We start from the raw sequence: 22,814 nt of genomic DNA, 5'->3' as shown, positions 1-22,814 counted from the left end.
ATGCGTGACATTATGGGAAACGCTCGAGCCAGACGGGATTTACACTTTATCAGCTGAAGACACAAGTTAGGTTTGAAGGTGAGAAACGTGCCAAGCACAATGTTCTCTCACCATTCCTGATTTCTAACACACTGACAGTCTGTTAAAATAAAACCTCTGCTTTCTTGTCAAATCTAGTTGTATTGTCAATCTCAAAGCTCTTTTCCATTTTAGATGTGCTTTGTGTGTTTTTCGCGGCATTTATGCTGAAAACAAATGCTGCCGCTTAGTCTTTTTGCCACTTAGTGGGCGTAACCGCAGTCACTCCAGCCGACGGTGACGTCACGCATAACCTCTATTCTAGCATTTATGCTGTGAGTAAACCAGTTTTGTCAGTGGAAGATTAATGTTTTTTTTTTTGTTGTTTTTTTCACAGTTCGCCAGACAGAGTCACTCACAGCGTTTGTTAGATGGAAAGATCTGTAAAAAACCCATATATTTACCCGCCAATGACCCTTTCTTTTGAAGAAATCAGGACAGAAGTGGCTAAAAGTGGACAAAAGAGACCAGGTGTCCAGGGGAATGTGTCTCCCTCGTCTACTTGTGATCCGATCCACCACAACTCATCTTAATACCAGGAGTAAACTAGTGTTGTCAATTTTCCAAGAATTTCCAACTTCGATACGATACCTTGAATAATATTGATATTCAGTACCATGGAGAAAACTGCCATACCGCCAGATAATTTGATATTATCTCATAACGTTTTGATAATTTGGGTAATTTTGTTGTAGTAACTTACACACAGCACAACAGGCTTAATTTAAATCATTGAACTAGTTTTACAAAAAAAAGTAATGTAAACATGCAGTAGTAAAATAAGAACAAAAAGATAGCACAAATAAATACAATAGAATAAACAGACAAATGAAATAAACAGGGCTTTCAGACTTTCAGCCAGGTCCAACAGTATATTCAGGTAAGAAATACTACAGAAATGAAAGTAATCAAATTGAATCAAAATGAAATGATTCCTTTGTGAGCATTTCAATATGACTTTAAACCATTAAAGCGTGAGACTCTTACACTGTTTTCTTCAGGAGTGTGTGTCAGTATACTGGATCTGTGCAGCTCTTAAAGTGACAGCACTAATATTCCTGCTGCGTCTCTATAATAACACTGATCAAACAACAAAAGACAGAAGATTCACTCGTTCTTCACTGAATAACCTTTGTAACTATGTTTGTAATGTATATTTTATATATAAAGTAGCCTGTTATTTTACATTTGATTACAGTTTCTGAACCTGAAAATCTTAAAACACTGTTTATTTCAATCGTATATTTGTTCAGTTGTGTCTATTTGTTGCGATTGCTAATTTGTCCTTTTTTAATTACCGAGTGTTTACTTGTCTTTAATAATGCTCGAAGTGTATCCACTCATGCCAAACTAGTTCCAGCACTGCTCTGTTGTGTTTGCCAGCGGGAAAGCTGAGCGCCGATGACTTGAACTCCCTGATCGCTCACGCGCACCGGCGCATCGACCAGCTGAACCGCGAGCTAGCGGAGCAGCGCGTGCGTGAGCAGATCCACATCGAGACGGCGCTGGAGCAGCAGAAGCTGGAGAACCAGCGAGCGCAGGAGAGAGCCGTGGCGTCAGCACTCGAGCACAGCCGAGAGGACATCAGGATCCAGCAGGAGAAGAAGGTGCCGCAACACACTCACACTCTGAAACACACTCACGCTAAACACACTCACACGCTGCAACACGCACACGCTAACACATTAAACACACTCACACGCTAAAACACACTCACACTGCAACACACACATACACACTAACACGCTAAACACACTCACGCTGCAACACGCACACGCTAACACATTAAACACACTCACACGCTAAAACACACTCACACTGCAACACACACATACACACTCACGCTAAAACACACTCACACTGCAACACACACATACACGCTAACATGCTAAACACACTAACACGCTAAACACGCTAACATGCTAAACACACTCACGCTGAAACACACTCACGCTAAACACTCACACGCTGAAACGCACACGCTAACACATTAAACACACTCACACGCTAAAACACACTCACACTGCAACACACACTAACACGCTAAACACACTCACGCTAAACACTCACACGCTGAAACACACTCACGTTAAACACTCACACGCTAACAAGCTAAACACAATCACGCTGAAACACTCACGCGCTAAACACACTCACATGCTTAAACACACTCACACACTGAAACACTCACATGCTAAAAAACACTCACACTGCAACACACACACACACTAACACGCTAAACACACTCACACGCTAACATGCTAAACACGCTAACATGCTAAACACACTCACACGCTGAAACACACTCACGCTGAAACACACTCACACACTGAAACACACTCATGCTAAACACTCACACGCTGAAACACTCACGCTAAACACACTCACACGCTGCAACACGCACACGCTAACACATTAAACACACTCACACGTTAAAACACACTCACACTAACACGCTAAACACGCTCACACGCTAAACACACTCACGCTAAACACTCAAACGCTGAAACACTCACGCTAAACACTCACACGCTAACAAGCTAAACACCCTCACGCTGAAACACTCACACGCTAAACACACTCACATGCTTAAACACACTCACACACTGAAACACTCACACGCTAAAACACACTCACACTGCAACACACACACACACACACTAACACGCTAAACACACTCACACGCTAACATGCTAAACACACTCACACGCTGAAACACTCACGCTAAACACACTCACACGCTGAAACACAATCACGCTAAACACACTCACACGCTGAAACACACTCACGCTAAACACTCACACGCTGAAACACACTCACCCTAAACACTCACACGCTAACAAGCTAAACACACTCACGCTAAACACACTCGCACGCTTAAACACACTCGCACGCTTAAACACACTCACATGCTTAAACACTCACACACTGAAACACACTCACACACTGAAACACTCACACGTTAAAACACACTCACACTGCAACACGCTAAACACACTCACACGCTAACACGCTAAACACACTCACACGCTGAAACACACTCACGCTAAACACACTCACACGCTGAAACACACTCACGCTAAACACACTCACACGCTGAAATACACTCAAGCTAAACACACTCACACTGAAACACACTCACGCTAAACACTCACACGCTAACATGCTAAACACACTCACACGCTGAAACACACTCACGCTAGACACACTCACACGCTGAAACACACTCACGCTGAAACACACTCACGCTAAACACACTCACATGCTGAAACACTCACGCTAAACACACTCACGCTAAACACTCACACACTAACAAGCTAAACACTCACGCTGCAACACACTCGCATTCACATGCTAACATGCTAAACACACACTCACACGCTGCAACACACTCACACGCTAAAGCTAAACGCAGAACTGCTTAAACGCTGGGATATGTTACTGTTTTAGTTTTTGAAAGAGTCTCTTCTGCTCATCAAGGCTGCATTTATCTGATTAAAAATACAGAAAAAACAGTAATATTGTGAAATTATTATTCCAATGTAAACAACTGTTTTCTATGTGAATATATATATATATATATATAGTAAAGTGTAATTTATTCCTGACAGCTGAATTTTCAGCATCATTACTCCAGCTTTAGAAAGCCTGGCGAGAATTTTTTACGCAGATTTAATAGCATGAAATTGGAACTTTTTAAAATTGGAGCAGTTTTAAAGCTTAAAGGTGTGTGTGTGTGTGTGTGTGTGTCAGCTCCAGGAGGTGCGTGAGGTGCTGGAGGCTGAGATGAGGACTCAGCTGAGGCGTCAGGCGGCGGCTCACACTGATCACCTGAGGGACGTGCTGAAGGTCCAGGAGCAGGAGCTGCGTGAGGAGGCTCAAGAGGTGCGCACAGATGCACATCAGTCGCTCATTTAACAATTAGAGGAGTTCCTCACGACAGAAATGGGATGGGCTACCTGTCTGACTGACTCAATTTTAGTCGATTCTCCTTTGATCAACCAATATTTACATCTTTAATCCCAAGAATCAATCTTTTAGTCTGTGCTGTTTTCAGTGGATGCGTGAACAAAACTTTACTAAACATTATTTGTAGCGCCTGCCGTCCAATTAATCGCAATAGGCTTTGTGCTTTGAAAGCTGAGACTTAGTTTTTTCAATATCAAAAGTAACAAATTCTGTCAGTTTCATCACTTAATTCAGTCAGTAAATGTGTGTTTGTGTCTCTCTAATGTGTGTGTGACAGATGAAGCGATCATCTCTTCCTCTTTACTAGTTACAGCAGCAAATAAACATCAGTGAGCATCAGGATATACAGAACAACTCACTGAACTCAGTCATGTCTCATGTAGTCCATCAGTCAGTGTTTCAACCGCAGAAAGACGTCAATAAAACAATATAACGTCACGTTTACCTCAGAAAAGCCGTTCAGTGATCATAAACTCGACAGTCAGATGGAAAAATAACTGTATCATTATATACTATATTTTTACTTAACCTGTTGTCTTCATTATTTAATGTATACTTGAATAGATCTGTCATGAAAACAGGTTTTTAATTTATTTATTTTTCAACAACAAATTGGAGTAGAAACTATAACTATATAATTAAAAAATGTGTATAAAAATTCCTTTTGTAAAATTTAAATATTTGTATACAAATAATTTTTTATTTGAGTCTACATTTTGATTTGTTTATTATTAAACTTTATTTTCAGTTTCGGTTAAGTAAAACTAATTTTTTATTATTATTATTATTATTATTTAGAAAAGGGACAGTGTACATTAATCATGTTACAATGATATGTATTATATTAACATATTACACACGGCACAAATGTAAATGTACCCAGATTAGCCCGAAGGCTAGTTTTCATCGGTAGTTCCTTTGCCAGATGTTGTTAGGCCTAAAACTAGAGAAGAGGGTAAAACAATAACAACAATAATAGAACTTATAAAACATTATTTTCGGTTTTGGTGTTTCTGTTTCTGATGCTACATCTACATCATTTTAGTAGCATCACTAATCCATTATTTCCATAACTATCTCTAGTGTTCTCCAGTTCTACTGAATCAGTATTGAAAAGAGATGATGATATCCATCTAAACGTTGTGTGTGTGTGTGTGCAGGTCCTGAGCAGTAAGATGATGGAGCAGGAGACTCATTACCGCAGACTGACCCAGGAGCAGCTGGACACCTTCACGCTGGACATGAACGCAGCGTACGCCCGACTCAAGGGCATCGAGGAGGCCATCGACAGTAAGCCTTCCCAAACTCGCTCTTCACACACGTTCAAAAATGGGCGGGAGAAAGTAATATGGTCTGTGATGCATATTTCAGATAATACCTGAGTTTTTCTGTTCAAAATGTATTTTATTGGACAGAAAACCGTATGATAACCTTATCAAAGCGATCCCGCAATCTATAATCCAGATATCCTCTTAAACGTTCCTCACAGTAACGTAACCCGCGGTCTTCCTAAGAGTGTCTCTCACTCACCTAAACTTACCCAATATTACAACTCGGAAAGCCTTTAAGGAATTATATCCTTTTTCTTAAAATAAAAGTTAAGAGTTGAAGTTAAGAGTTTAAGAACAAAATATCTTAAATTTCCAGTTGCACCATATGCTAAAGAATTGCACGTTAAAGCTCTTATGGAGTATCTCCATCTAGAAAATGATTAAGATGTCGATTTGCTCTTTTTGTGTTGATCAGATTGAAACAACAGAACATCTGGTTTATGATTGTACATTTGCCTGTGCCTTTTGGGAGGATTCGCATTACTGGTTTCCTATATTTGAAGATTTGCCTGTATTAAGAAAGGAAAATGTAATATTTGGTATTTTTATGACAGGTGAGACGCATGACGTGGCAGTTAACGCATTTATTATTCTTGGGAAATTCTTTTTACACAAGACCAGATTCCTGAAAACACTTCCAAACGTTTTTCATAAGGAACTGTGCCATTACTTCTTATCATTAAAATTAATGAAGAAAGAGAATGCCTTAATCTTATCTACTTTGATAGAGGATCTTAAACTCGCTGAAAACCCTAATCTTTTATTTCTTTATTTCTTTAGTTTACTTTATTTATATTTTCTTTATCTCATGTTATGGTACTTGTCTGTTGTCTGATTGAGACTTTTAATATTTTGTACCAGGCCAATTATGGTTGTTAAAATTGTTCAATAAAGTTTTTAAAACTTCAGCCACATCCGGCTTGCGTTTGACCTTCGCTTGACGTGTTCTCTCCTGTCTCGAAGGTCATGTGACTGCTGAGGAAGAGGCTCGCAAGGCTCACCAGTTGTGGCTTTCCGTAGAGGCTCTGAACTACACGCTGAAGTCCGCGGGTGCCGACTCCCCCACCGAGCCTCTAGAGGGCGCTGTGCTGGCCATCAAAGAAACCTGTGCGGAAAACGAGTTCGCCCAGGCGCTGGCCACCGCCATTCCCGAAGAGTCTCTGAGCCGAGGCGTCTACAGCGAAGCTAGCCTCCGCGCGCGCTTCTACGACATCCGCCGGCTCGCGCGCCGCGTGGCGCTCATCGACGAGACCCGCAACAGCCTATACCAGTACTTCCTATCCTACCTGCAGTCCGTCCTTTTGTTCGAGAGAGAGCAAGAAGCGCCGCCGGCTAAACTAGCGGCCGAAGATCTCGACACGTTCAAGCTGCTCGCCTACGCTACGTACAGCATCGAGCGCGGAGACCTGGAACTAGCCGCGAAGTTCATCAACCAGCTACGCGGCGAGTCGCAGCGCGTGGCGCAGGACTGGCTCAAAGAAGCCCGGCTCACTTTAGAAACCAAGCAGGTGATCAGCCTGCTCTCGGCGTATGCTAATGCCGTGGGGTTGGGCACCACGCAGGCCCCTTAGCCACACCCACATGACCTTAGCCACACCCAAATGCCCCTTAGCCACACCCACTGGTCCCTTAGCCACACCCACTCTGTGGAGATGATGTAAATTACGAGGCATGTCATTTGCCCGCTGTTAACGGAGCCTTCTGCTCAGCTGATTAATTTATTAATAGTTTTGTGTGCTAGCCAGAAATCTGTCCGAATTACTTTTGCAGGAAGTCTTTGCCCTTAAAACAGTTCTCAAGTGGCATACCATCAGGAACAGCCAGTAGCTGCACCTCATATATGCAGAGAAACACCTCTCAAGGTTGTGTTGATCTTGACAGTGGCGGCACTCACTGTATATGATTGAAGTGCCTCCGGGTCATCGGATGGTAACCTGTTCACCGCTTCACGATGCACGTGTAACTCTTCAGTTTCAAAGTTAAATATTTACTGGTTGTTTATTAATCCAGATTGTTGAGAATAATCAGTGCTTTTCTCATTCAATATTGGAGATCAATAAATCATGGTTGTTGACAAGAATGGCATTTCAGTTATTTGCATGTCTGAGTTTTAAAAACGGTCGGATCTGGTTTAGCAGGGGTTCGTTTTAATTTAAAGTCCCCCTGTGGTGATAATCCAGCTTTTAATGTTGTTTATGTGTCTATGTGGTGTTTTTAATATGCTTTAAGACAAACCATGTGTAAGTTCATAAGTCGACACCATTGCTGAGTATTTCCTCCTTAAAACTGCAGTGAACCAAAGACAGTCTCAAACACACGCTTTGAAATCGCTGGTGTTTCTGACGTCACAAACTACCTTGTAACCAATCAGATCAACGTGTGATCGTCAACCAGTGGATCTCTGAGCTGAGCGAGTGAGTGGAGGCGGGGCTCATTTGCATATTCATAGAACCGCGCATACTAAATGAGGCAAGGGTGTCGAGTTACATTCAAGATATTTTCAGGCATGAAGACTTTTTTTTCAAGGATTAAAAAAAAAAATTTTCATATTGGTGATCAAAGATGAGTTTAACACATTTTTTTATTTTAGCTGTTTACCAAAACATGCTCAAATTACTGTTAATAATGAATATGGGCTTAAAGTGCACAGTCTCAGCTTAATTTTAAGGGTATTCACATCCAAATTGGAGGAAAGGTTGAGGAATTACTGCTCTTTAATATGTAGACCCCTCTTTTTCAAGGGACCAAAAGTAACTGGACAATTGACTCAAAAGCTGTTATTTCATCAACAATTAAGCAGGTAAAAGGTCTGGAGTTGACTCTGTTTTTGCATTTGTATTTGGAAGCTGTTGTTGTGAACACATATCATGCACGTGAAACAGGCTTCAAACGCAAAAGCCATCCATCAGAGAGATGGCAGGAACATTAGGAGTGTCCAAATCAACCATTTGGGATAGGACTAAAAAATGCATTGGTGAGCTCAGCAAAATAAGAAGGCCTGGACGTTCATAGAAGACAACAGTGGTGGATAATGGTTAAGAAAAGCCTTTCACAACATCCAGCCAAGTGAAGGACACTCTCTGTATACACACTGTATCTTTTAACATACCTTCTGATCTTCATTCATGTTGTAACTAGTTAAGCGGAAGAGATTGGTTCATGTCAAGTCACCTTTATTTCTAAAGCGCTTTATACAATACAGATTGTTTCAAAGCAGCTTTATAGAGATAACAGGAATATTATGCATTTCGGGTGTTGTTCAGCTAAAGTCAGTTCAGTGTTGATTCAGTTCTGTTGTAAAGACCATCAATTATTCATTTAAGTTCATTTCATCTATAAAGCAGTTTTACAAAAAAATTGTCATCGTCCAGCTCAGTTCAGTTCTCATAGAGTAGCATCAGTACAGGCAGATCAATAATACTGTGGAAAATTCAGTGTCCCCTAACTAAGCAAGCCACAGGCGACAGTGGCATGAACCCAAACTCAAGAATGGAGAAAAAAACCTTGGGAGAAACCAGGATCAGTCGTTCAGTTCTCCTCTGGCTAACGGACAAACATGGTGTGATTATGATTCAGGCTGCATCACAAGTTAGAATTCAGATCGGGATTGGAAGCATTAAAATATGAATCCAGTTCCTTCAGCTTGAAGATCGATTCATCACGCTGGTGTGGAGCTGAAGCTGGCCATAGGGTCTGTGTGGAGGACCTGTCTGGTTCTTGTGTCTCTGCTGAGGATCTGTGCAGATGGCGGTCGTGTTTAGGGGATTGTCCAGTAGACACAGCCTCTGCTGACACTCAGGGATGCGTTGTGGTCGTGTCTAGGGTGCAGGTCCTCCATCTGACTATGGTAACCTCGGGATAATGATGAGACCAACAAATATTAGCGTAGATGCCATTCTTCTTAGGATGTAACAAGTACATTGGGTGTTATGGAAGTGTTCCAGGTTCCTGTTCACCTAATTTATTCAGCCTAATAATCATTTAACTGATCTGAATAATAGAAATTGATAATGTATAATGTGTAATTAGTCTAGCTTTGAATTGACAGAGTGTGTCTGCTTCCCGGACAATGTTAGGAAGACTGTTCCAAAGTTTTGGTGCTAATAGGAGAAGGATCTACCGCCAGCAGTCGATTTTGATATTCTAGGTATTATTAACTGGACGCAATTTTGAGATCGCAATAGATGTGAAGGACTATAATGCGTTAAGAGCTCCCTTAAGTACTGCGGAGCTAAACCATTTAGTGCTTTGTAAGTAATCAGCAATATTTTAAAATGTATGCGATTGTTTAATAGGTAAAGTACTGCACCTACCCCCACCTCTGGGAGAAAAAAGTCTTTTCGGTATGGTTTCCAGAGGTGATAAGAGTGAGAACACATGTAGACTGAGTGATGCCTGGGAGTATGTCAACCTCCACCACAAACTGACGTGAAGGATCAGGGGCTACAAGAATGGGAGCTGAAACGAAGTGGCTCTTGAGGATGGTAAATCCCGCTTCCGCAGCATTTGACCACCTGAACGCCGTTCTGGTGGAGGTCAAGGCAGTCAGAGGAGCGGCTAGTTGGCTGAAATTATGAATAAAACGTTGGTAAAAATGAGCGAATCCCAGGAACCTCTGCAGCGCCTTGCGGGAAACTGGGATTGGCCAATCTACCACAGCCTTATCCTTGTCAGGATCCATGCGCACTCCCTCAGACGAGACGATGTACCCCAAAAACGGGACTGACTGTGCATGAAACGCGCACTTCTCTGCCTTGACAAAATGCCCATTCTCTTTGAAGCACTCATCTGACATGTTGAACATGTTCCTGGAGAGACGAAGAAAATATCAATATGTCATCCAGGTAGACATAAATGAATTGATTAATGATGTCTCTCAACACATCATTGACGAGTGCTTGGAAAACGGTGGGGGAGTTGGACAGGCCGAAGGGCATAACCAATTATTCAAAGTGTCCCCTGGGGGTATTGAAAGCCCCTTTCCACTCATCCCCCCTTCTTATGCGGACCAAATGGTAGGCAGTAGGTCCAATTTCGTGAAAAGAGACGCTCCCTGCAACCACTCGAAGGCTGAAGACATCAACGGCAAAGGATAGGTATTCTTTACAGTGATGTTGTTCAGCCCTCTGTAGTCAATACACGGTCGCAGGGAGCCATCCTTCTTCCCCACGAAAAAGAACCCCGCGCCAGCGGGAGACGAAGAAGGACGGATGATCCCGGCAGCCAGAGAATCAGAAATATATTTCTCCATGACCTCCCTCTCAGGAACAGAGAGCGAGTATAACTTGCCCTTAGGCGGAGACGTGCCTGGCAATAAATCTATAGCACAGTCGTAGGGACAATGCGGAGGAAGAGAAGCAGCCCGGGACTTACTGAACACTTCCTTCAGGTCGAGATACTCAGGTGGCACATTAGACAGATTCACTGGCTCCTCCTGCAACACAGAACAAGACACAGACGGACAGGCAGACACAAGACAAGAGGCATAACAATGGTCACTCCAGGCAGAAACTGTATTCTGACCCCATTCCACCCTGGGTTGGTGTTGAACCAACCACGGATGTCCCAATACCACTGGTGCGAATGGTGAACTGGTGATGAGGAAAGAAGTCTTTTCGGTATGGTTTCCAGAGGTGATAAGAGTGAGAACACATGTAGACTGAGTGATGCCTGGGAGTACCTGTCCGTTAATGGCGTCGACTGAAATCTTGTGCTCAAGTGAAGTGACCGGAATATGAAGATGTTCGACCAAAGAACAGTCTATGAGGTTACACTCAGATCCTGAGTCCACCAATGCCTGGCAGATGTGGAACTGGTCTGCCCATTCAGTCTTACCGGGAGGAGAGTTGCTGATGAGTAACCTCCGTTCTACTGTCGGGCTTGGTCTTTTACTGGACAGTCAATGAGAAAGTGTCCAGCCGTGCCACAGTAAAGGCAAAGTCCTCTTGTCCTCCGACGGTCCCTCTCCCCCAGGGAAAGCCGAGCTCGACCAACCTGCATGGGTTCTTGATCGATCGGGGGGCTGACCGTGTTCCCACCTCTGATACTGGAATACTCAGGAAATTCTGGAATCAGGGTCTGGTGTGATCGACTCTCTCGTTGTTGAAGACGCGCATCCACGCGCAGTGCCAATCCGATTAGTTCGTTGAGACTCCTTGGTAACTCCAACATATAAATCTCCTTTTGAACACGGTCAGCCAACCCATGCAGGAAAATGTCACACTGCGCCTCCTCGTTCCATTTGCACTCGGCTGCCAGGGTCCGGGACTCGATGGAATAGTCGGATACTGACTTCTTGTTCTGGCGGAGATCGGTGAGTTTACGGGCAGCCTCCCGGCCCGTAACCGCGCAATCAAATACCCGTCTCATCTCCTCGCCGAGTGCTTGGAACGAGGAACAGCAGGGATATTGTTTTTCCCACACCACCGTTCCCCACAGAGCCGCGCATCCCGACAACAAAGTCATTACCAGTGCCACTCTAGACTGTTCTGTGGCGAAGGTCACTGGTTGAAGAGAGAAAAAGATGGAACATTTAGTCAAAAATGCTCTACAGAGACTAGGCTCACCAGAATATCTCTCGGGGTGGGGATGCGCGGCTCGGGCTGGTTGACGATGTTAGATGGCTCGCGGGGAACAGGCGGCGGGGGTGGCGCAGTGGGAGCCCTCAGTTGTTGTAAATGAGTGGTGAGCTCGGACACCTGCATTACCAGCGCCTGTACAGCCCGACCAGTAGCAGCCATCCGTTCCTCTTGACGATCCATCCGAACGACGTTGTTTGAAAGAAATTCCTGAAGTTCAGCTGCTTTCGCTGGATCCATGTCACGGTCAGATCGTTCTGTCACACTCTGTATAGAAAGAACGAGAGTAGAATCCAACTGCGAGAAAACAGCAATATTTATTATAAACAGGAAAAGCAGTGAAGCTGGTCAGCGTTGATGAACAGAGTAGATAAGGCACTGGCAACGCAGGGATGCAATGGGCAGATAAATCCAGGCAGAATCCAGACAGGAAGCGAGAGATCCGGGAAGGCGAACCACTCGAGGGAAACCAGAGGAAAAAGGAGTGACGGGTGCTCAATGGTCCAGTGAAGCCTCACAACGATCTGACAAAGACAGACGAATCACAGACGAATAAATAGGGTGCTCGATGAGGATCAGCTGGCGCAGCCGGGATAATGAGACACGCCCACAACACTAATACACACAACACTGACAGACAGCGAGGGCGAGACAGTGAACCCATGAACCGTGACAGAGACATAGTATCAAGTCTTTGTGAAAGTTGATATAACACATCAGAGACTTTAGCTGAGTTTGCTAGCGGATGTATATAAACCACAGTAAAAAACAGCTGTGGGAACTCCCGAGGAAGATAGAAAGGTCTAAGTGATACACTCAGTAGTTCGATATCAGAAGTACAGAGAGATTCTCTTACCACCACTTGTCTACACCAGTTGTCCCTAATGAGAAAACAAACTCCACCACCGCGTGACTTTGCCGTGATATCCGAGTCTCGATCCGTTCGATACACCGTGAAGCCAGTTGGTTCAACCTCACTTGACGGGGGGTGCTCTCATTCAGCCATGTTTCTGTGATTGCCAGCACACATGCGTTTCTGTATTCATGCAAGTAGCATAGATTTGCTGTTAATTCATTAATTTAACCCCTCAGGGCATTCATTAATAAGGTCGTGGGCAAGGGTAATTTATTTCCCATTCTTTTTAGTCACTGGCGAATCCCACCTTTCTTTCCTCATCTCCGTTTCCTTTTGGTTTGAGTAATCTTGTCTTGTGAAGATTGCAGATAACTTGGTATGTGATGATAAGATGTGATCTCCACATATTTACTGCACTGGAGTAAGAATTCTCGGCTGTACCGAACAACCCCGCCTGCGGCGTTTTCGGCATTTAGTGCATTGAATAAATTGATACTTAAAATCCAGATGAGTCCAACAATCCATGAAACTCCATTGTTGCGAATTATACACCACGTCAGCAGTCAAGTTTAAAAAGAAAGAAATATAAAAAAAACTAAACGTACTCAACAAACAAACAAATCAAACGGCGCAAGTGAAACACACAGCAGGTCGCCACAGAGCAGCGCCCATAATGCAGTTTATTTAAAGGGTTATCCACAATCGTAATCCAAATCCAGGCAAGGGTCATACACAAACAAACGATCCAAACAATAACAGATTAGGGATGAGGCAAAGAGAGAAATCTGAGGGGACAACAAATCTTCCTCTCTATCTTATCTTTCTTTCTAACCAATATTCCTTTCTTTCTAACTAATCTCTTTCTTTCTAACTAATCTATCTATCTATCTATCTATCTATCTATCTATCTATCTATCTATCTATCTATCTATCTATCTATCATTTATCTATCTTTCTAACTAATAGATGAGAATGTGTTGCTCTTCCACTGGTTTCTGGTGGTTTTGAACTCTGTGTGGTTGCAGTTCTCAGCTCACAAATTCTGACTGTGGTTTCAGTGATAGGCCTTTTTTACATCAATTTAAATGTCAAAGGTATGTCAATTTGTGTTATTTCCACTACACGTCTGTGTCTATTATATTAATATGATCTTTTCTCTATTGGGGGCCTAATGGTTAGAGAGTCAGACTTGTAACACAAAGGTCGCAGGTTCCATTCTCAAGAATGGTAGGAAATGTCACTACTCACTGCTCCTAATGTGTGTGTGCACTAACTAAGGACAAATTCCCAGTATGATAATAAAACTTAATAAAAAAAACTTAATGAATGACGGAAAATCATGGGGAAAGACTTCATTTTTATACACTACATTTACAGAGGTGCTATATAATTTCACTTAAAGCTTTTAAACATTTAAGTAAAAATGGTTTAGGTAGATATTATCCGTGTTCCTACTGAAACCACAGTCAGAGCTCAGATGTGAGATCTGAGATCAAACCAGCAGATAAACCGGAAACCAGCAGATAAACCAGAAACCAGCAGTAGAAAAGAGAAGAAAGAGCAAAAACAGAGACAGAACGAGAGAAGAAATCCAGCAAGACTGCAAACGTTCTTATGCCATGAGCGCTGCAGAAATCTCCTGAATATATCTAGGTAAGACATGGTTGTTTATTTTACTTCACTTTTAGTTATTAAAGATGAACTGACATGATGTGATACAGACTACCCTTATGAAAATATATAATTCCCTATATATGAATGACCACATATGAAATGGTTTAACAGTATATTTGAAAATATTTTTTTTTTTGCTGCTTTTTATATATCGAAAAATGTGACAATATATTTACTAATATATCATAATGTATGTAATTTTATATTCAGTAATACACTTCATTATATATAGATGTATATGTGATCAGATATGGTACTGCATGTGTAATATATTGCAGATATATTTAGTCATGCAACATAAACACACACATATGTAGAGAAATATATAATGTAATATATTTATAATATATTTTCATTATTTACATTATAAATGTTTCATATTTTCAAAGGCACAAGCACACCTGCATGTACTAAAGTATTTAGCCAAGAGACTATCACTGTGTTGAAGAGAGCACAGACATTACTTTTAAAATATAGTAATTATAGTCTTAATAATGTTCGGCCAATCGTCAACCGAACCACAGGCTCTACTCTTCAGCACAATGACCCCAAACACACACACACCAGAAACTCCAAAATAATAGAGCATTAAACACTAACAGATCCTATTATCCTTTTAACATTAAATAACACTTCATTTTAACATTTGCTCTCCTTTAACAGTCAGAAGCAAAGCATGCTGGGAACTAGAAATCTGGTGTAACTCATTCCGTGTGTGTGTGTGTGTGTGTGTGTGTGTGTGTGTGTGTCTGAACATACACTCACATTTATCTGGGAACATGTATGTGCAGTATTTGTACACAATAAAGGATAAAACTTTGTATATTTCATGTAATGTAAGTCTGAATATTCTCAGTTGTATGTTCAGCTGGAATGAGCTTTGTGACTTCTGAAAGTTGCTCAGCATTTATTCAGCAGACACTAATTTTTCACTTTTTCATTTATTTAATTACATATTTTCAGCTGGATATCACAAACAGATCAAAGACAGACTGGAATATGGAAAATTATACATATGAATGGAATACATATGATCTGGTCCTGCAACAGATAAATGTCAGATGGTCCATCTTCATCATCATCAGTGTGTGTGCAGGTCTACCAGCTCTTGTTTGGTCTGCCAGAGATCTAATTCATCACAGAAAGAATGGACTGCGTATTTCAGCCTTCATCCTCCTCCTCCTCCTCACTGACTGTGTTGAGATTTTCTTCAGTCCCTATATACTGTTACTACTGGTCTTAAATGAGTTTTACAGGAATGGAGATTGGACATTTCGTGTTTCTGTATCTTTATGGTCCTCATCAAGACTCTGTGGTCTCGTCCTGAACCAGCTGGTGGCGCTAGAGGGAATTCTCTCAGTGAAATATCCACTGTACACTGCTTCAGTTTTCTCCTCACCCTGTTTCATCGCTTTCTACATACTGGTGTTTCTCTGTATCATTATCGGTTATATTTTCTTGTTTAATTATAATTTCTTTGCTCTTTCAGTGTTCATCATATCAGTGATCACATGGATAATATCTAGTTGTGCTCTGTGTTGTACTGATCGTCACTCTCACACATCCAGAAAACCAGATCGTCATATTTGGGTTGTGTTCATATTCACTCTGCTGGTGCTTTTACTGCCCAATGTTTTACTCGGTCTCTTCTTATTCTTTGCTCCATATTTTCCTCAGTCTCTTCATGTTTGGCATATTCCTCATTTCTTGTTGAGTGTGAGACTGATTTCAGACCCTCTCGTGTGTGTGCTGGTCTGCAGGCAGAATCTCAGTGTTCAACATCTCAACCCGACAGGACCAGTTTAGTCTGAGCTGGTCTGCTAAGATGGACTCGTGATGAAATAATATTTTGACCATATCAAATGTGCAGAAACTATTGCTGTCGACCGATTAAACAGATTAATGAATTAACCACACACTGAGATTAATCACACCCAACATTAAATACTGCAATTTCATGTGAATCTCCAAATGATTGCAGCTAAAGACATTAAGACAGATCTTTTACATGTTTGCTGAACTCCAGTACTAGAATGAAGGCCAGTATGACCAACACTGAAACTGATGCCTCTATTTGTTGGATATATTTATTATTTTTTTTACATTTCTGGGGATGAAATTTGTATTTATAGTCATTCAGCATACAGTATAAAAAAAAAAAAAAAAAAAAAAAAAATCTTTATTTAATAGGCCTGAAATTGACAGATGTTTATGTTTATCTTTTATTAACAATCACAGAACATTCTAAATATTATAGTAACTTTTCATTTAAGTAAATTTGCCTTTTATTTAATGTGTTTCTGATGTGTTTGTGTCAATACTCTTTGTCAATCGGCTTTCTCTGATTAAATTAAACTGTATCTTTCATTTTCAAGATATATGGCCTAAGTAATCAATTAGTAACTAAAATATTTGTTTTCTGTATTTGTATCAATCCTCTAAATACAAAGTCAGTATCTCACATTCATAATTATTTCCACACTTACATCTGTGTCTTAATTACTGAGAGGAGCACATTAACGACTGATGAAGATTAATGCGCGAGCGCCCTGTATGTGACCATCAGTATATATGTGTCTCTCTCTCTCTCTCTCTCTCTCTCTCTCTCTCTCTCTCTCTCTCTGAGTGCATGCTGGGAGTGAGGAGGGTGTGTGTGTGAGAGCGTGTTTCTATCGTGCGCTGTTCTTTATATTTTCTTTTGTGTGTTTTTTCTTTTCTATTTCTTGATTTTTTTTATTAATTTATTCTTTGTAAAGTTTAATTTAGGGTTCCAGTAAGTAGGCCTAGCGTGCGCGGGTCACCTGGCGTCAGGTGTGTCGTCCACAGGTGAAGGACGCCATTATTCCTCCGCCGTGGGTTCAGGCCAGTGGCGGCTGCTGGTCTTTCAAAGACGGGAAGCTCATTTTCAGCCTACATCATAAAAATTGTCCATTTATTTATACGTAAATTCTATGTTCCTTTTCAGAAAATGCTCTGGAAAAGACGCCAGTTGGTACGACAGGGTCACAGTGACTTGACCAGTGTCCTCTCAATGGCGACTTTTTATTGTATGAAATCGCTGTCAATCAAAAGGAGATGCAGCCTTTCGACAGACCCTCCAATCATCACGCAGAAGCCCGGAGTCCAGGGCTGTGTTCACCCCCGACAAAACGTTGCACAACGTTTTTTAAACAGAAACGGTGATGCGTTGAACACACTGTTCTGATGATGCAAGAGTTGCAACTATGGCAGCTGAGAAGGCCATTCTTTGTTTTCTTTGTGAAGAATTTTCTGAGCCTGATGAAGTCGGTATAAATATGTGTTTAATACTACAAAATATGCCTGATGTTACAGTTACTGCACTTGCCGGCCAGAACAAAAGAGAACATCCCAATCGAGTGAAGGGATTGCTGAAACTGAAATGGAAGCACGATATCTTACCTAATTCAGACTAAAGCACATCTACTTAGCCTCACACACTGACTTTATTTGTAGGTCATACTGTTTTAATACCCTGTATTTTCTTTCTCATTTTTAGGAAAAGCACTTAATTACCATTGTTTATTTCTATACCAAATGTCATACACTTGCAATGAAGCCAAAAATATAAACAACTACATCATTATTTTGATATCCTATATTTTTACAATAAAACTTACGACAAACATGTCTTCTAATATCCTCAGTTGTTGCGTATACCGATCTGCATCAAACACATTTGTAAATTACTTTTCTTGAACCCATTGTGCGAGTTCACTTTAATACCACGTGCTTTATATACATGTTGCTGCTGATTGGACTGCAGTTCTGACACACCCACCAAACAAGAGAAAACGTATCTCAAACCCCGTTGAACACCGGTGCACGCCGTTTCCAGGAAACATGATGTTCAACCCGGAAACCGTAGCAAAACGTTGCGCACCGTTTTGAACTTGAACGTGCCCCAGGCCAGCCCACTCCTCATTCACCCCCAGAGAAGCTGAGCCTCCGCTGCGGGACATAATCGCAGCATTTATCCAATGACCGTCTAGTTTCGAAGCGCTGAAAAAAACTGTTCAGAGCAGCTCCACTGAAGTCACTGACGCTGGGCTTCAACAGGGAAATGCACTGTGACGCTACGGGAATGTATGAGAAGGAAATCGAGTCAGCCGACCTGCTGTATGTAGCTGATTTTGAACGAACTCGTCTTTGAGATTAACGTTTTCTAACGCATTTTTAGTCAAATGTTAACAAAATAGTACATATTTGACCATGCAATTTTTTTACATTATTGGGGAAGCCGAGCTTCCCTTGCAGTCTTAAAGAAATCCCCACGGGTTCAGGCGTGTGCCAGAGGCCAGCGCTACAGGTGGAGATGTTGTGATAGCGGTTGGTGAGCAGTTAGGCTATGCAAATATCGTCTCGGCTTCGAGAAGGAATAAAGCCGTAGTTGTTTTTCTTAAAACAGAAGCATTGGTCAACAAGGTTATTGAGAACGGTTTGTGGGTGAAATAAATTTTCGTTAATACCACTCCGCTGTTTGCTCCGGCTACGAAAGTGATCATTTCAAACGTCCCTCCGTTCATTGAGAATGCGGTCATTGTGAGAGAACTTGCAAGATTCAGAAAAGTTGTAAGCGAGGTTAAACCGGTGGATGTAAAAATCCTGCGCTTAAACATGTGCTGTTTTTTAGGAGACAAGTGTTCATGTTTTTGAGTTCTCCGGATAAATTACTGGATGTGTCGTTTAGAGTGAAGATGGCGATAGTTCGTATCTGATATTTGCAAGTACGGAGAGTTTGCGATGTTTTGAATGTGGGTAACGTTAGTTCGGACATAAAAGACTCTCGTGCCCTCAAAAGAAAACTTCGGCAGAAGGGAAGATTCGAGATTAGTGGTGAGACGGAGGAATCATCGGTGCACAAAGATGTGGAGTTGAAGCAGAAACCAGCAGAGGAAAAGTCAGGCTTGGACGAAGCTCCGGTGGCTGAGACGAGTCAGGACAGTGGACTGGAGGAGAGTGAGAGCGTTAGGGTTAGTGAGTAACTTAAACCATGTTGATAATGAAAAGCCGAGCTGTAGTAGTGTAAATGGCACTGCAGCAGTTGTGGAACAACTTGTAGTTGATCGCGTAGGCCTACACGTCAGTGGTGTGCAGTGTGACAGAACTATGCTGCGTTCTAGTCCACTTTTAGACACGCACTTGCGAACTTCCCTAAGCACTTCCCCTCGGGCGAATCCCTGCCGCCATTTTGAAGTGCGTTCCACTTCGTGAAGTTTATATGGACAGAGCCTCGTTCCCTCGATTTTGACCGAGGGAGCGAGTCTGCTTCAAATGTACACTTCAGGCACCTATATGTCCCACAATGCAGTACGATTGTGACGTCACCACATATCTCATCTAATCACCACCACAACAGACAACTCTATGATATATTAATTATATATATTTTTTATTTAAAACAACCCAAACACACCTATAAACATTTGGATGCTGCATTAAACAAATTCTTAAAGGGAAAAAAAAATGTAAATAATAAATCAACTCCACAGCTGATTCCAAGTGATCAAGGGCTTAGGACGTTCCAGTTTAGCCCATTGCAGTTTCCGCCAGTAGTGAGCACTCGCAATGACGTACATCCGAGTGAACGAGACGGAGGGAAGTTTGCGAGTGAAGGGCATGACAATTTTGGACTGGAACGCAGCACTAGTTAAGTGAGTGACATATGCGGTGACCTATCAGGGTGGAGGATGGGCTATTTAATGCTGGTTGGCTGTACCCTGAGATACGTCACGTCTTTCCCCCCCCTCTTGCGTCATTGACTAGCGCCTCAGGTATGTGCTAGTAGCGGCTTGTTTAAATCGTATATTTAGACCTCTGATGTGTTGTCGTTTCCTTGAATTATAGTGTTTACCTCATACTTTCCCTTGGCGCATTTCACCAGCGCAGAGTAGGCGACTGCTCACCCTTCAGGTGTGTAATCTGTCTCTGTATCCAGTGGTGGATTATGATGGTGTGCGGTATCGTGGGTCGCTATGTCACTGTTACTGTGTTGCTTCCTGTACCCCAGTTAATCGGTGGTTCTGAAAATCTGCTGTAAACGGTAGCCTGTGAAAATGATATGTGGGGTGATATCCTCTCTCGGTAAGTGTTATGCAAGATGGTTGGAAAATTGTATTGGGAAAAGAAGCATTAGTAACATCTCGCTTCCTTTAAGGCGTTCGTGAGGCGTGGATCCTCTCTCTCGTCCTCGGCACGTTCTCCCTCCCGTTTCTTCAGTTGTTGGTCTTCGTATGACCCTGAGTTAACATTGATAACCTGGATCATTGAGGCTGGGTCTTCCAACATGACAATGACCCGAAGCACACAGCCAGGATAACCAAGGAGTGGCTCTGTAAGAAGCATATCAAGGTTCTGGCGTGGCCTAGCCAGTCTCCAGACCTAAACCCAATAGAGAATCTTTGGAGGGAGCTCAAACTCCGTGTTTCTCAGCGACAGCCCAGAAACCTGACTGATCTAGAGAAGATCTGTGTGGAGGAGTGGGCCAAAATCCCTCCTGCAGTGTGTGCAAACCTGGTGAAAAACTACAGGAAACGTTTGACCTCTGTAATTGCAAACAAAGGCTACTGTACCAAATATTAACATTGATTTTCTCAGGTGTTCAAATACTTATTTGCAGCTGTATCATACAAATAAATAGTTCACGAGTTCACACTTACATATAATTTGAATGGGTAAGTTTAATGCGTATATGGCGTGCTGTCCGGAGGGAGGGCTCCGAGCTCGGAGTTCAGCCCGAACCCAGAGTACTCCCCCGTATGTAAGTGTTTAGTACTAGAAGTGTGGAGAAGGGGTGGTGGAGGGATGCTGCAAAAACTGTCAATGGAATGAGGTGAGACTGCTGAGTATTTATACCTCTCACCATTGATTGCTGAGTGCTTTCCACTTGTGTTAATTATCTGAACGTGCTCCTCCCGAACCTTGTTAATAAAACATCATTTCACGAGTTCACACTTACATATAATTTGAATGGGTAAGTTTAATGCGTATATGGCGTGCTGTCCGGAGGGAGGGCTCCGAGCTCGGAGTTCAGCCCGAACCCAGAGTACTCCCCCCAAAGCTAAAGCAGAGGACAGCCGCCGGACTAAAGATCCCCCAAATGAGTGCCGAGTTGGCGGGCTGGCATCTCAAGAAGGCCTGGATGCTTGACCGGGAAGGCCCGTAATGGTGGCTCCCTGCCCGGCTGACGTCCCCTGTTGGTCTGTAAACGGGAGCGGTTGTAGTTTACAGAAACAGGAAGGTGGGTGCTTGCCTCTGAGATTTCCTCGCACTGCGTTGCTGGAAGAAAAGAGAAAACATTAGTACTCTACTGGGAAAGTTCTCACTCCGTCCACTGTGAGACCAATGCTCGCTGGACGGAAAGGAAACAGGAAAGTGAGTGCTTGCCCGGGAGATTTTCTCACATTGCATCATTGGATGAAAAGAGAAAACGTAAGTGCTCCGCTGGGAAAGTTCTCACTCCGTCCACTGTGAGACCAATGCTCGCTGGACGGAAAGGAAACAGGAAAGTGAGTGCTTGCCCAGGAGATTTCTCACACTGCATCATTGGATGAAAGAGAAAACGTAAGTGCTCCACTGGGAAAGTTCTCACTCCGTCCGCTGTGAGACCAGTGCTCGCTGGACGGAAAGGAAACAGGAAAATGAGTGCTTGCCCAGGAGATTTTCTCACACTGCATCATTGGATGAAAAGAGAAAACGTAAGTGCTCCACTGGGAAAGTTCTCACTCCGTCCGCTGAGAGACCAATGCTCGCTGGACGGAAAGGAAACAGGAAAATGAGTGCTTGCCCAGGAGATTCTCATACTGCATCATTGGATGAAAGAGAAAACGTAAGTGCTCCACTGGGAAAGTTCTCACTCCGTCCATTGTGAGACCAATGCTCGCTGGACGGAAAGGAAACAGGAAAGTGAGTGCTTGCCCAGGAGATTTTCTCCCACTGCATCATTGGATGAAAGAGAAAACGCAAGTGCTCCATTGGGAAGTTCTTACTCCGTCCGCTGTGAGACCAATGCTCGCTGGACGGAAAGGAAACAGGAAGGTGAGTGCTTGCCCAGGAGTTTCTCATACTGCATCGCTGGATGAAAGAGAAAATGTAAGTGCTCTACTGGGAAGTTCTCACTCCGTCCGCTGTGAGACCAATGCTCGCTGGACAGAAAGAGGAGACAGTAAAGAAGAGACGGTAAAGAAGAGAAAGAGTTTTTTTTTTTTCTTACTCGATGAGGGTTTGGTGAGCTTTTTTAATATGGAACCGGTTGGTCCTGATGTAGCTTTGGAAAGCATCGGAGGACCATCTCCCAAGGGCTTGAATCTG

The 22,814-nt window shown here is 42.6% G+C and overlaps 2 protein-coding genes across 2 annotated transcripts; one reads left to right on the top strand and one right to left on the bottom strand.

Annotated features, from left to right (window-relative positions):
* The first annotated feature begins 1,467 nt into the window (after window positions 1-1,467).
* Window positions 1,468-7,463, top strand: LOC311303149 (MICOS complex subunit MIC60-like). Its single transcript, XM_084429464.1, has 4 exons — window positions 1,468-1,685; window positions 3,832-3,963; window positions 5,208-5,337; window positions 6,342-7,463. The coding sequence occupies exons 2-4, from the start codon at window positions 3,865-3,867 to the stop codon at window positions 6,947-6,949; spliced, it is 837 nt and encodes a 278-aa protein (XP_084285590.1). The 5' UTR covers window positions 1,468-1,685; window positions 3,832-3,864; the 3' UTR covers window positions 6,950-7,463.
* Window positions 7,464-9,687: 2,224 nt separating this feature from the next.
* On the bottom strand, window positions 9,688-10,173 carry LOC311303342 (uncharacterized protein; the record flags this gene model as incomplete). The annotated part of the gene is made up of 1 exon (XM_084429767.1): window positions 9,688-10,173. One exon carries the CDS (start codon window positions 10,171-10,173, stop codon window positions 9,688-9,690), a length of 486 nt encoding a protein of 161 aa, XP_084285893.1.
* Between the last annotated feature and the right edge of the window lie 12,641 nt (window positions 10,174-22,814).

Source organism: Rutilus rutilus (genome assembly GCF_951802725.1).
Source record: "Rutilus rutilus genome assembly, chromosome: 14".
NCBI lineage: Eukaryota > Metazoa > Chordata > Actinopteri > Cypriniformes > Leuciscidae > Rutilus > Rutilus rutilus.
Note: the sequence above shows the minus strand (reverse complement) of the source record. Positions and strands in the feature narration are given on the sequence as shown.

Excerpts from the sequence above, each read along its gene's own strand:
- LOC311303149 (XM_084429464.1), top strand. The coding sequence starts at position 3,865 with ATGAGGACTCAGCTGAGGCGTCAGGCGGCGGCTCACACTGATCACCTG. Across the intron at positions 3,964-5,207 it reads TGCGTGAGGAGGCTCAAGAG|GTCCTGAGCAGTAAGATGAT; the intron begins GTGCGCACAGAT and ends GTGTGTGTGCAG. Across the intron at positions 5,338-6,341 it reads CATCGAGGAGGCCATCGACA|GTCATGTGACTGCTGAGGAA; the intron begins GTAAGCCTTCCC and ends CCTGTCTCGAAG.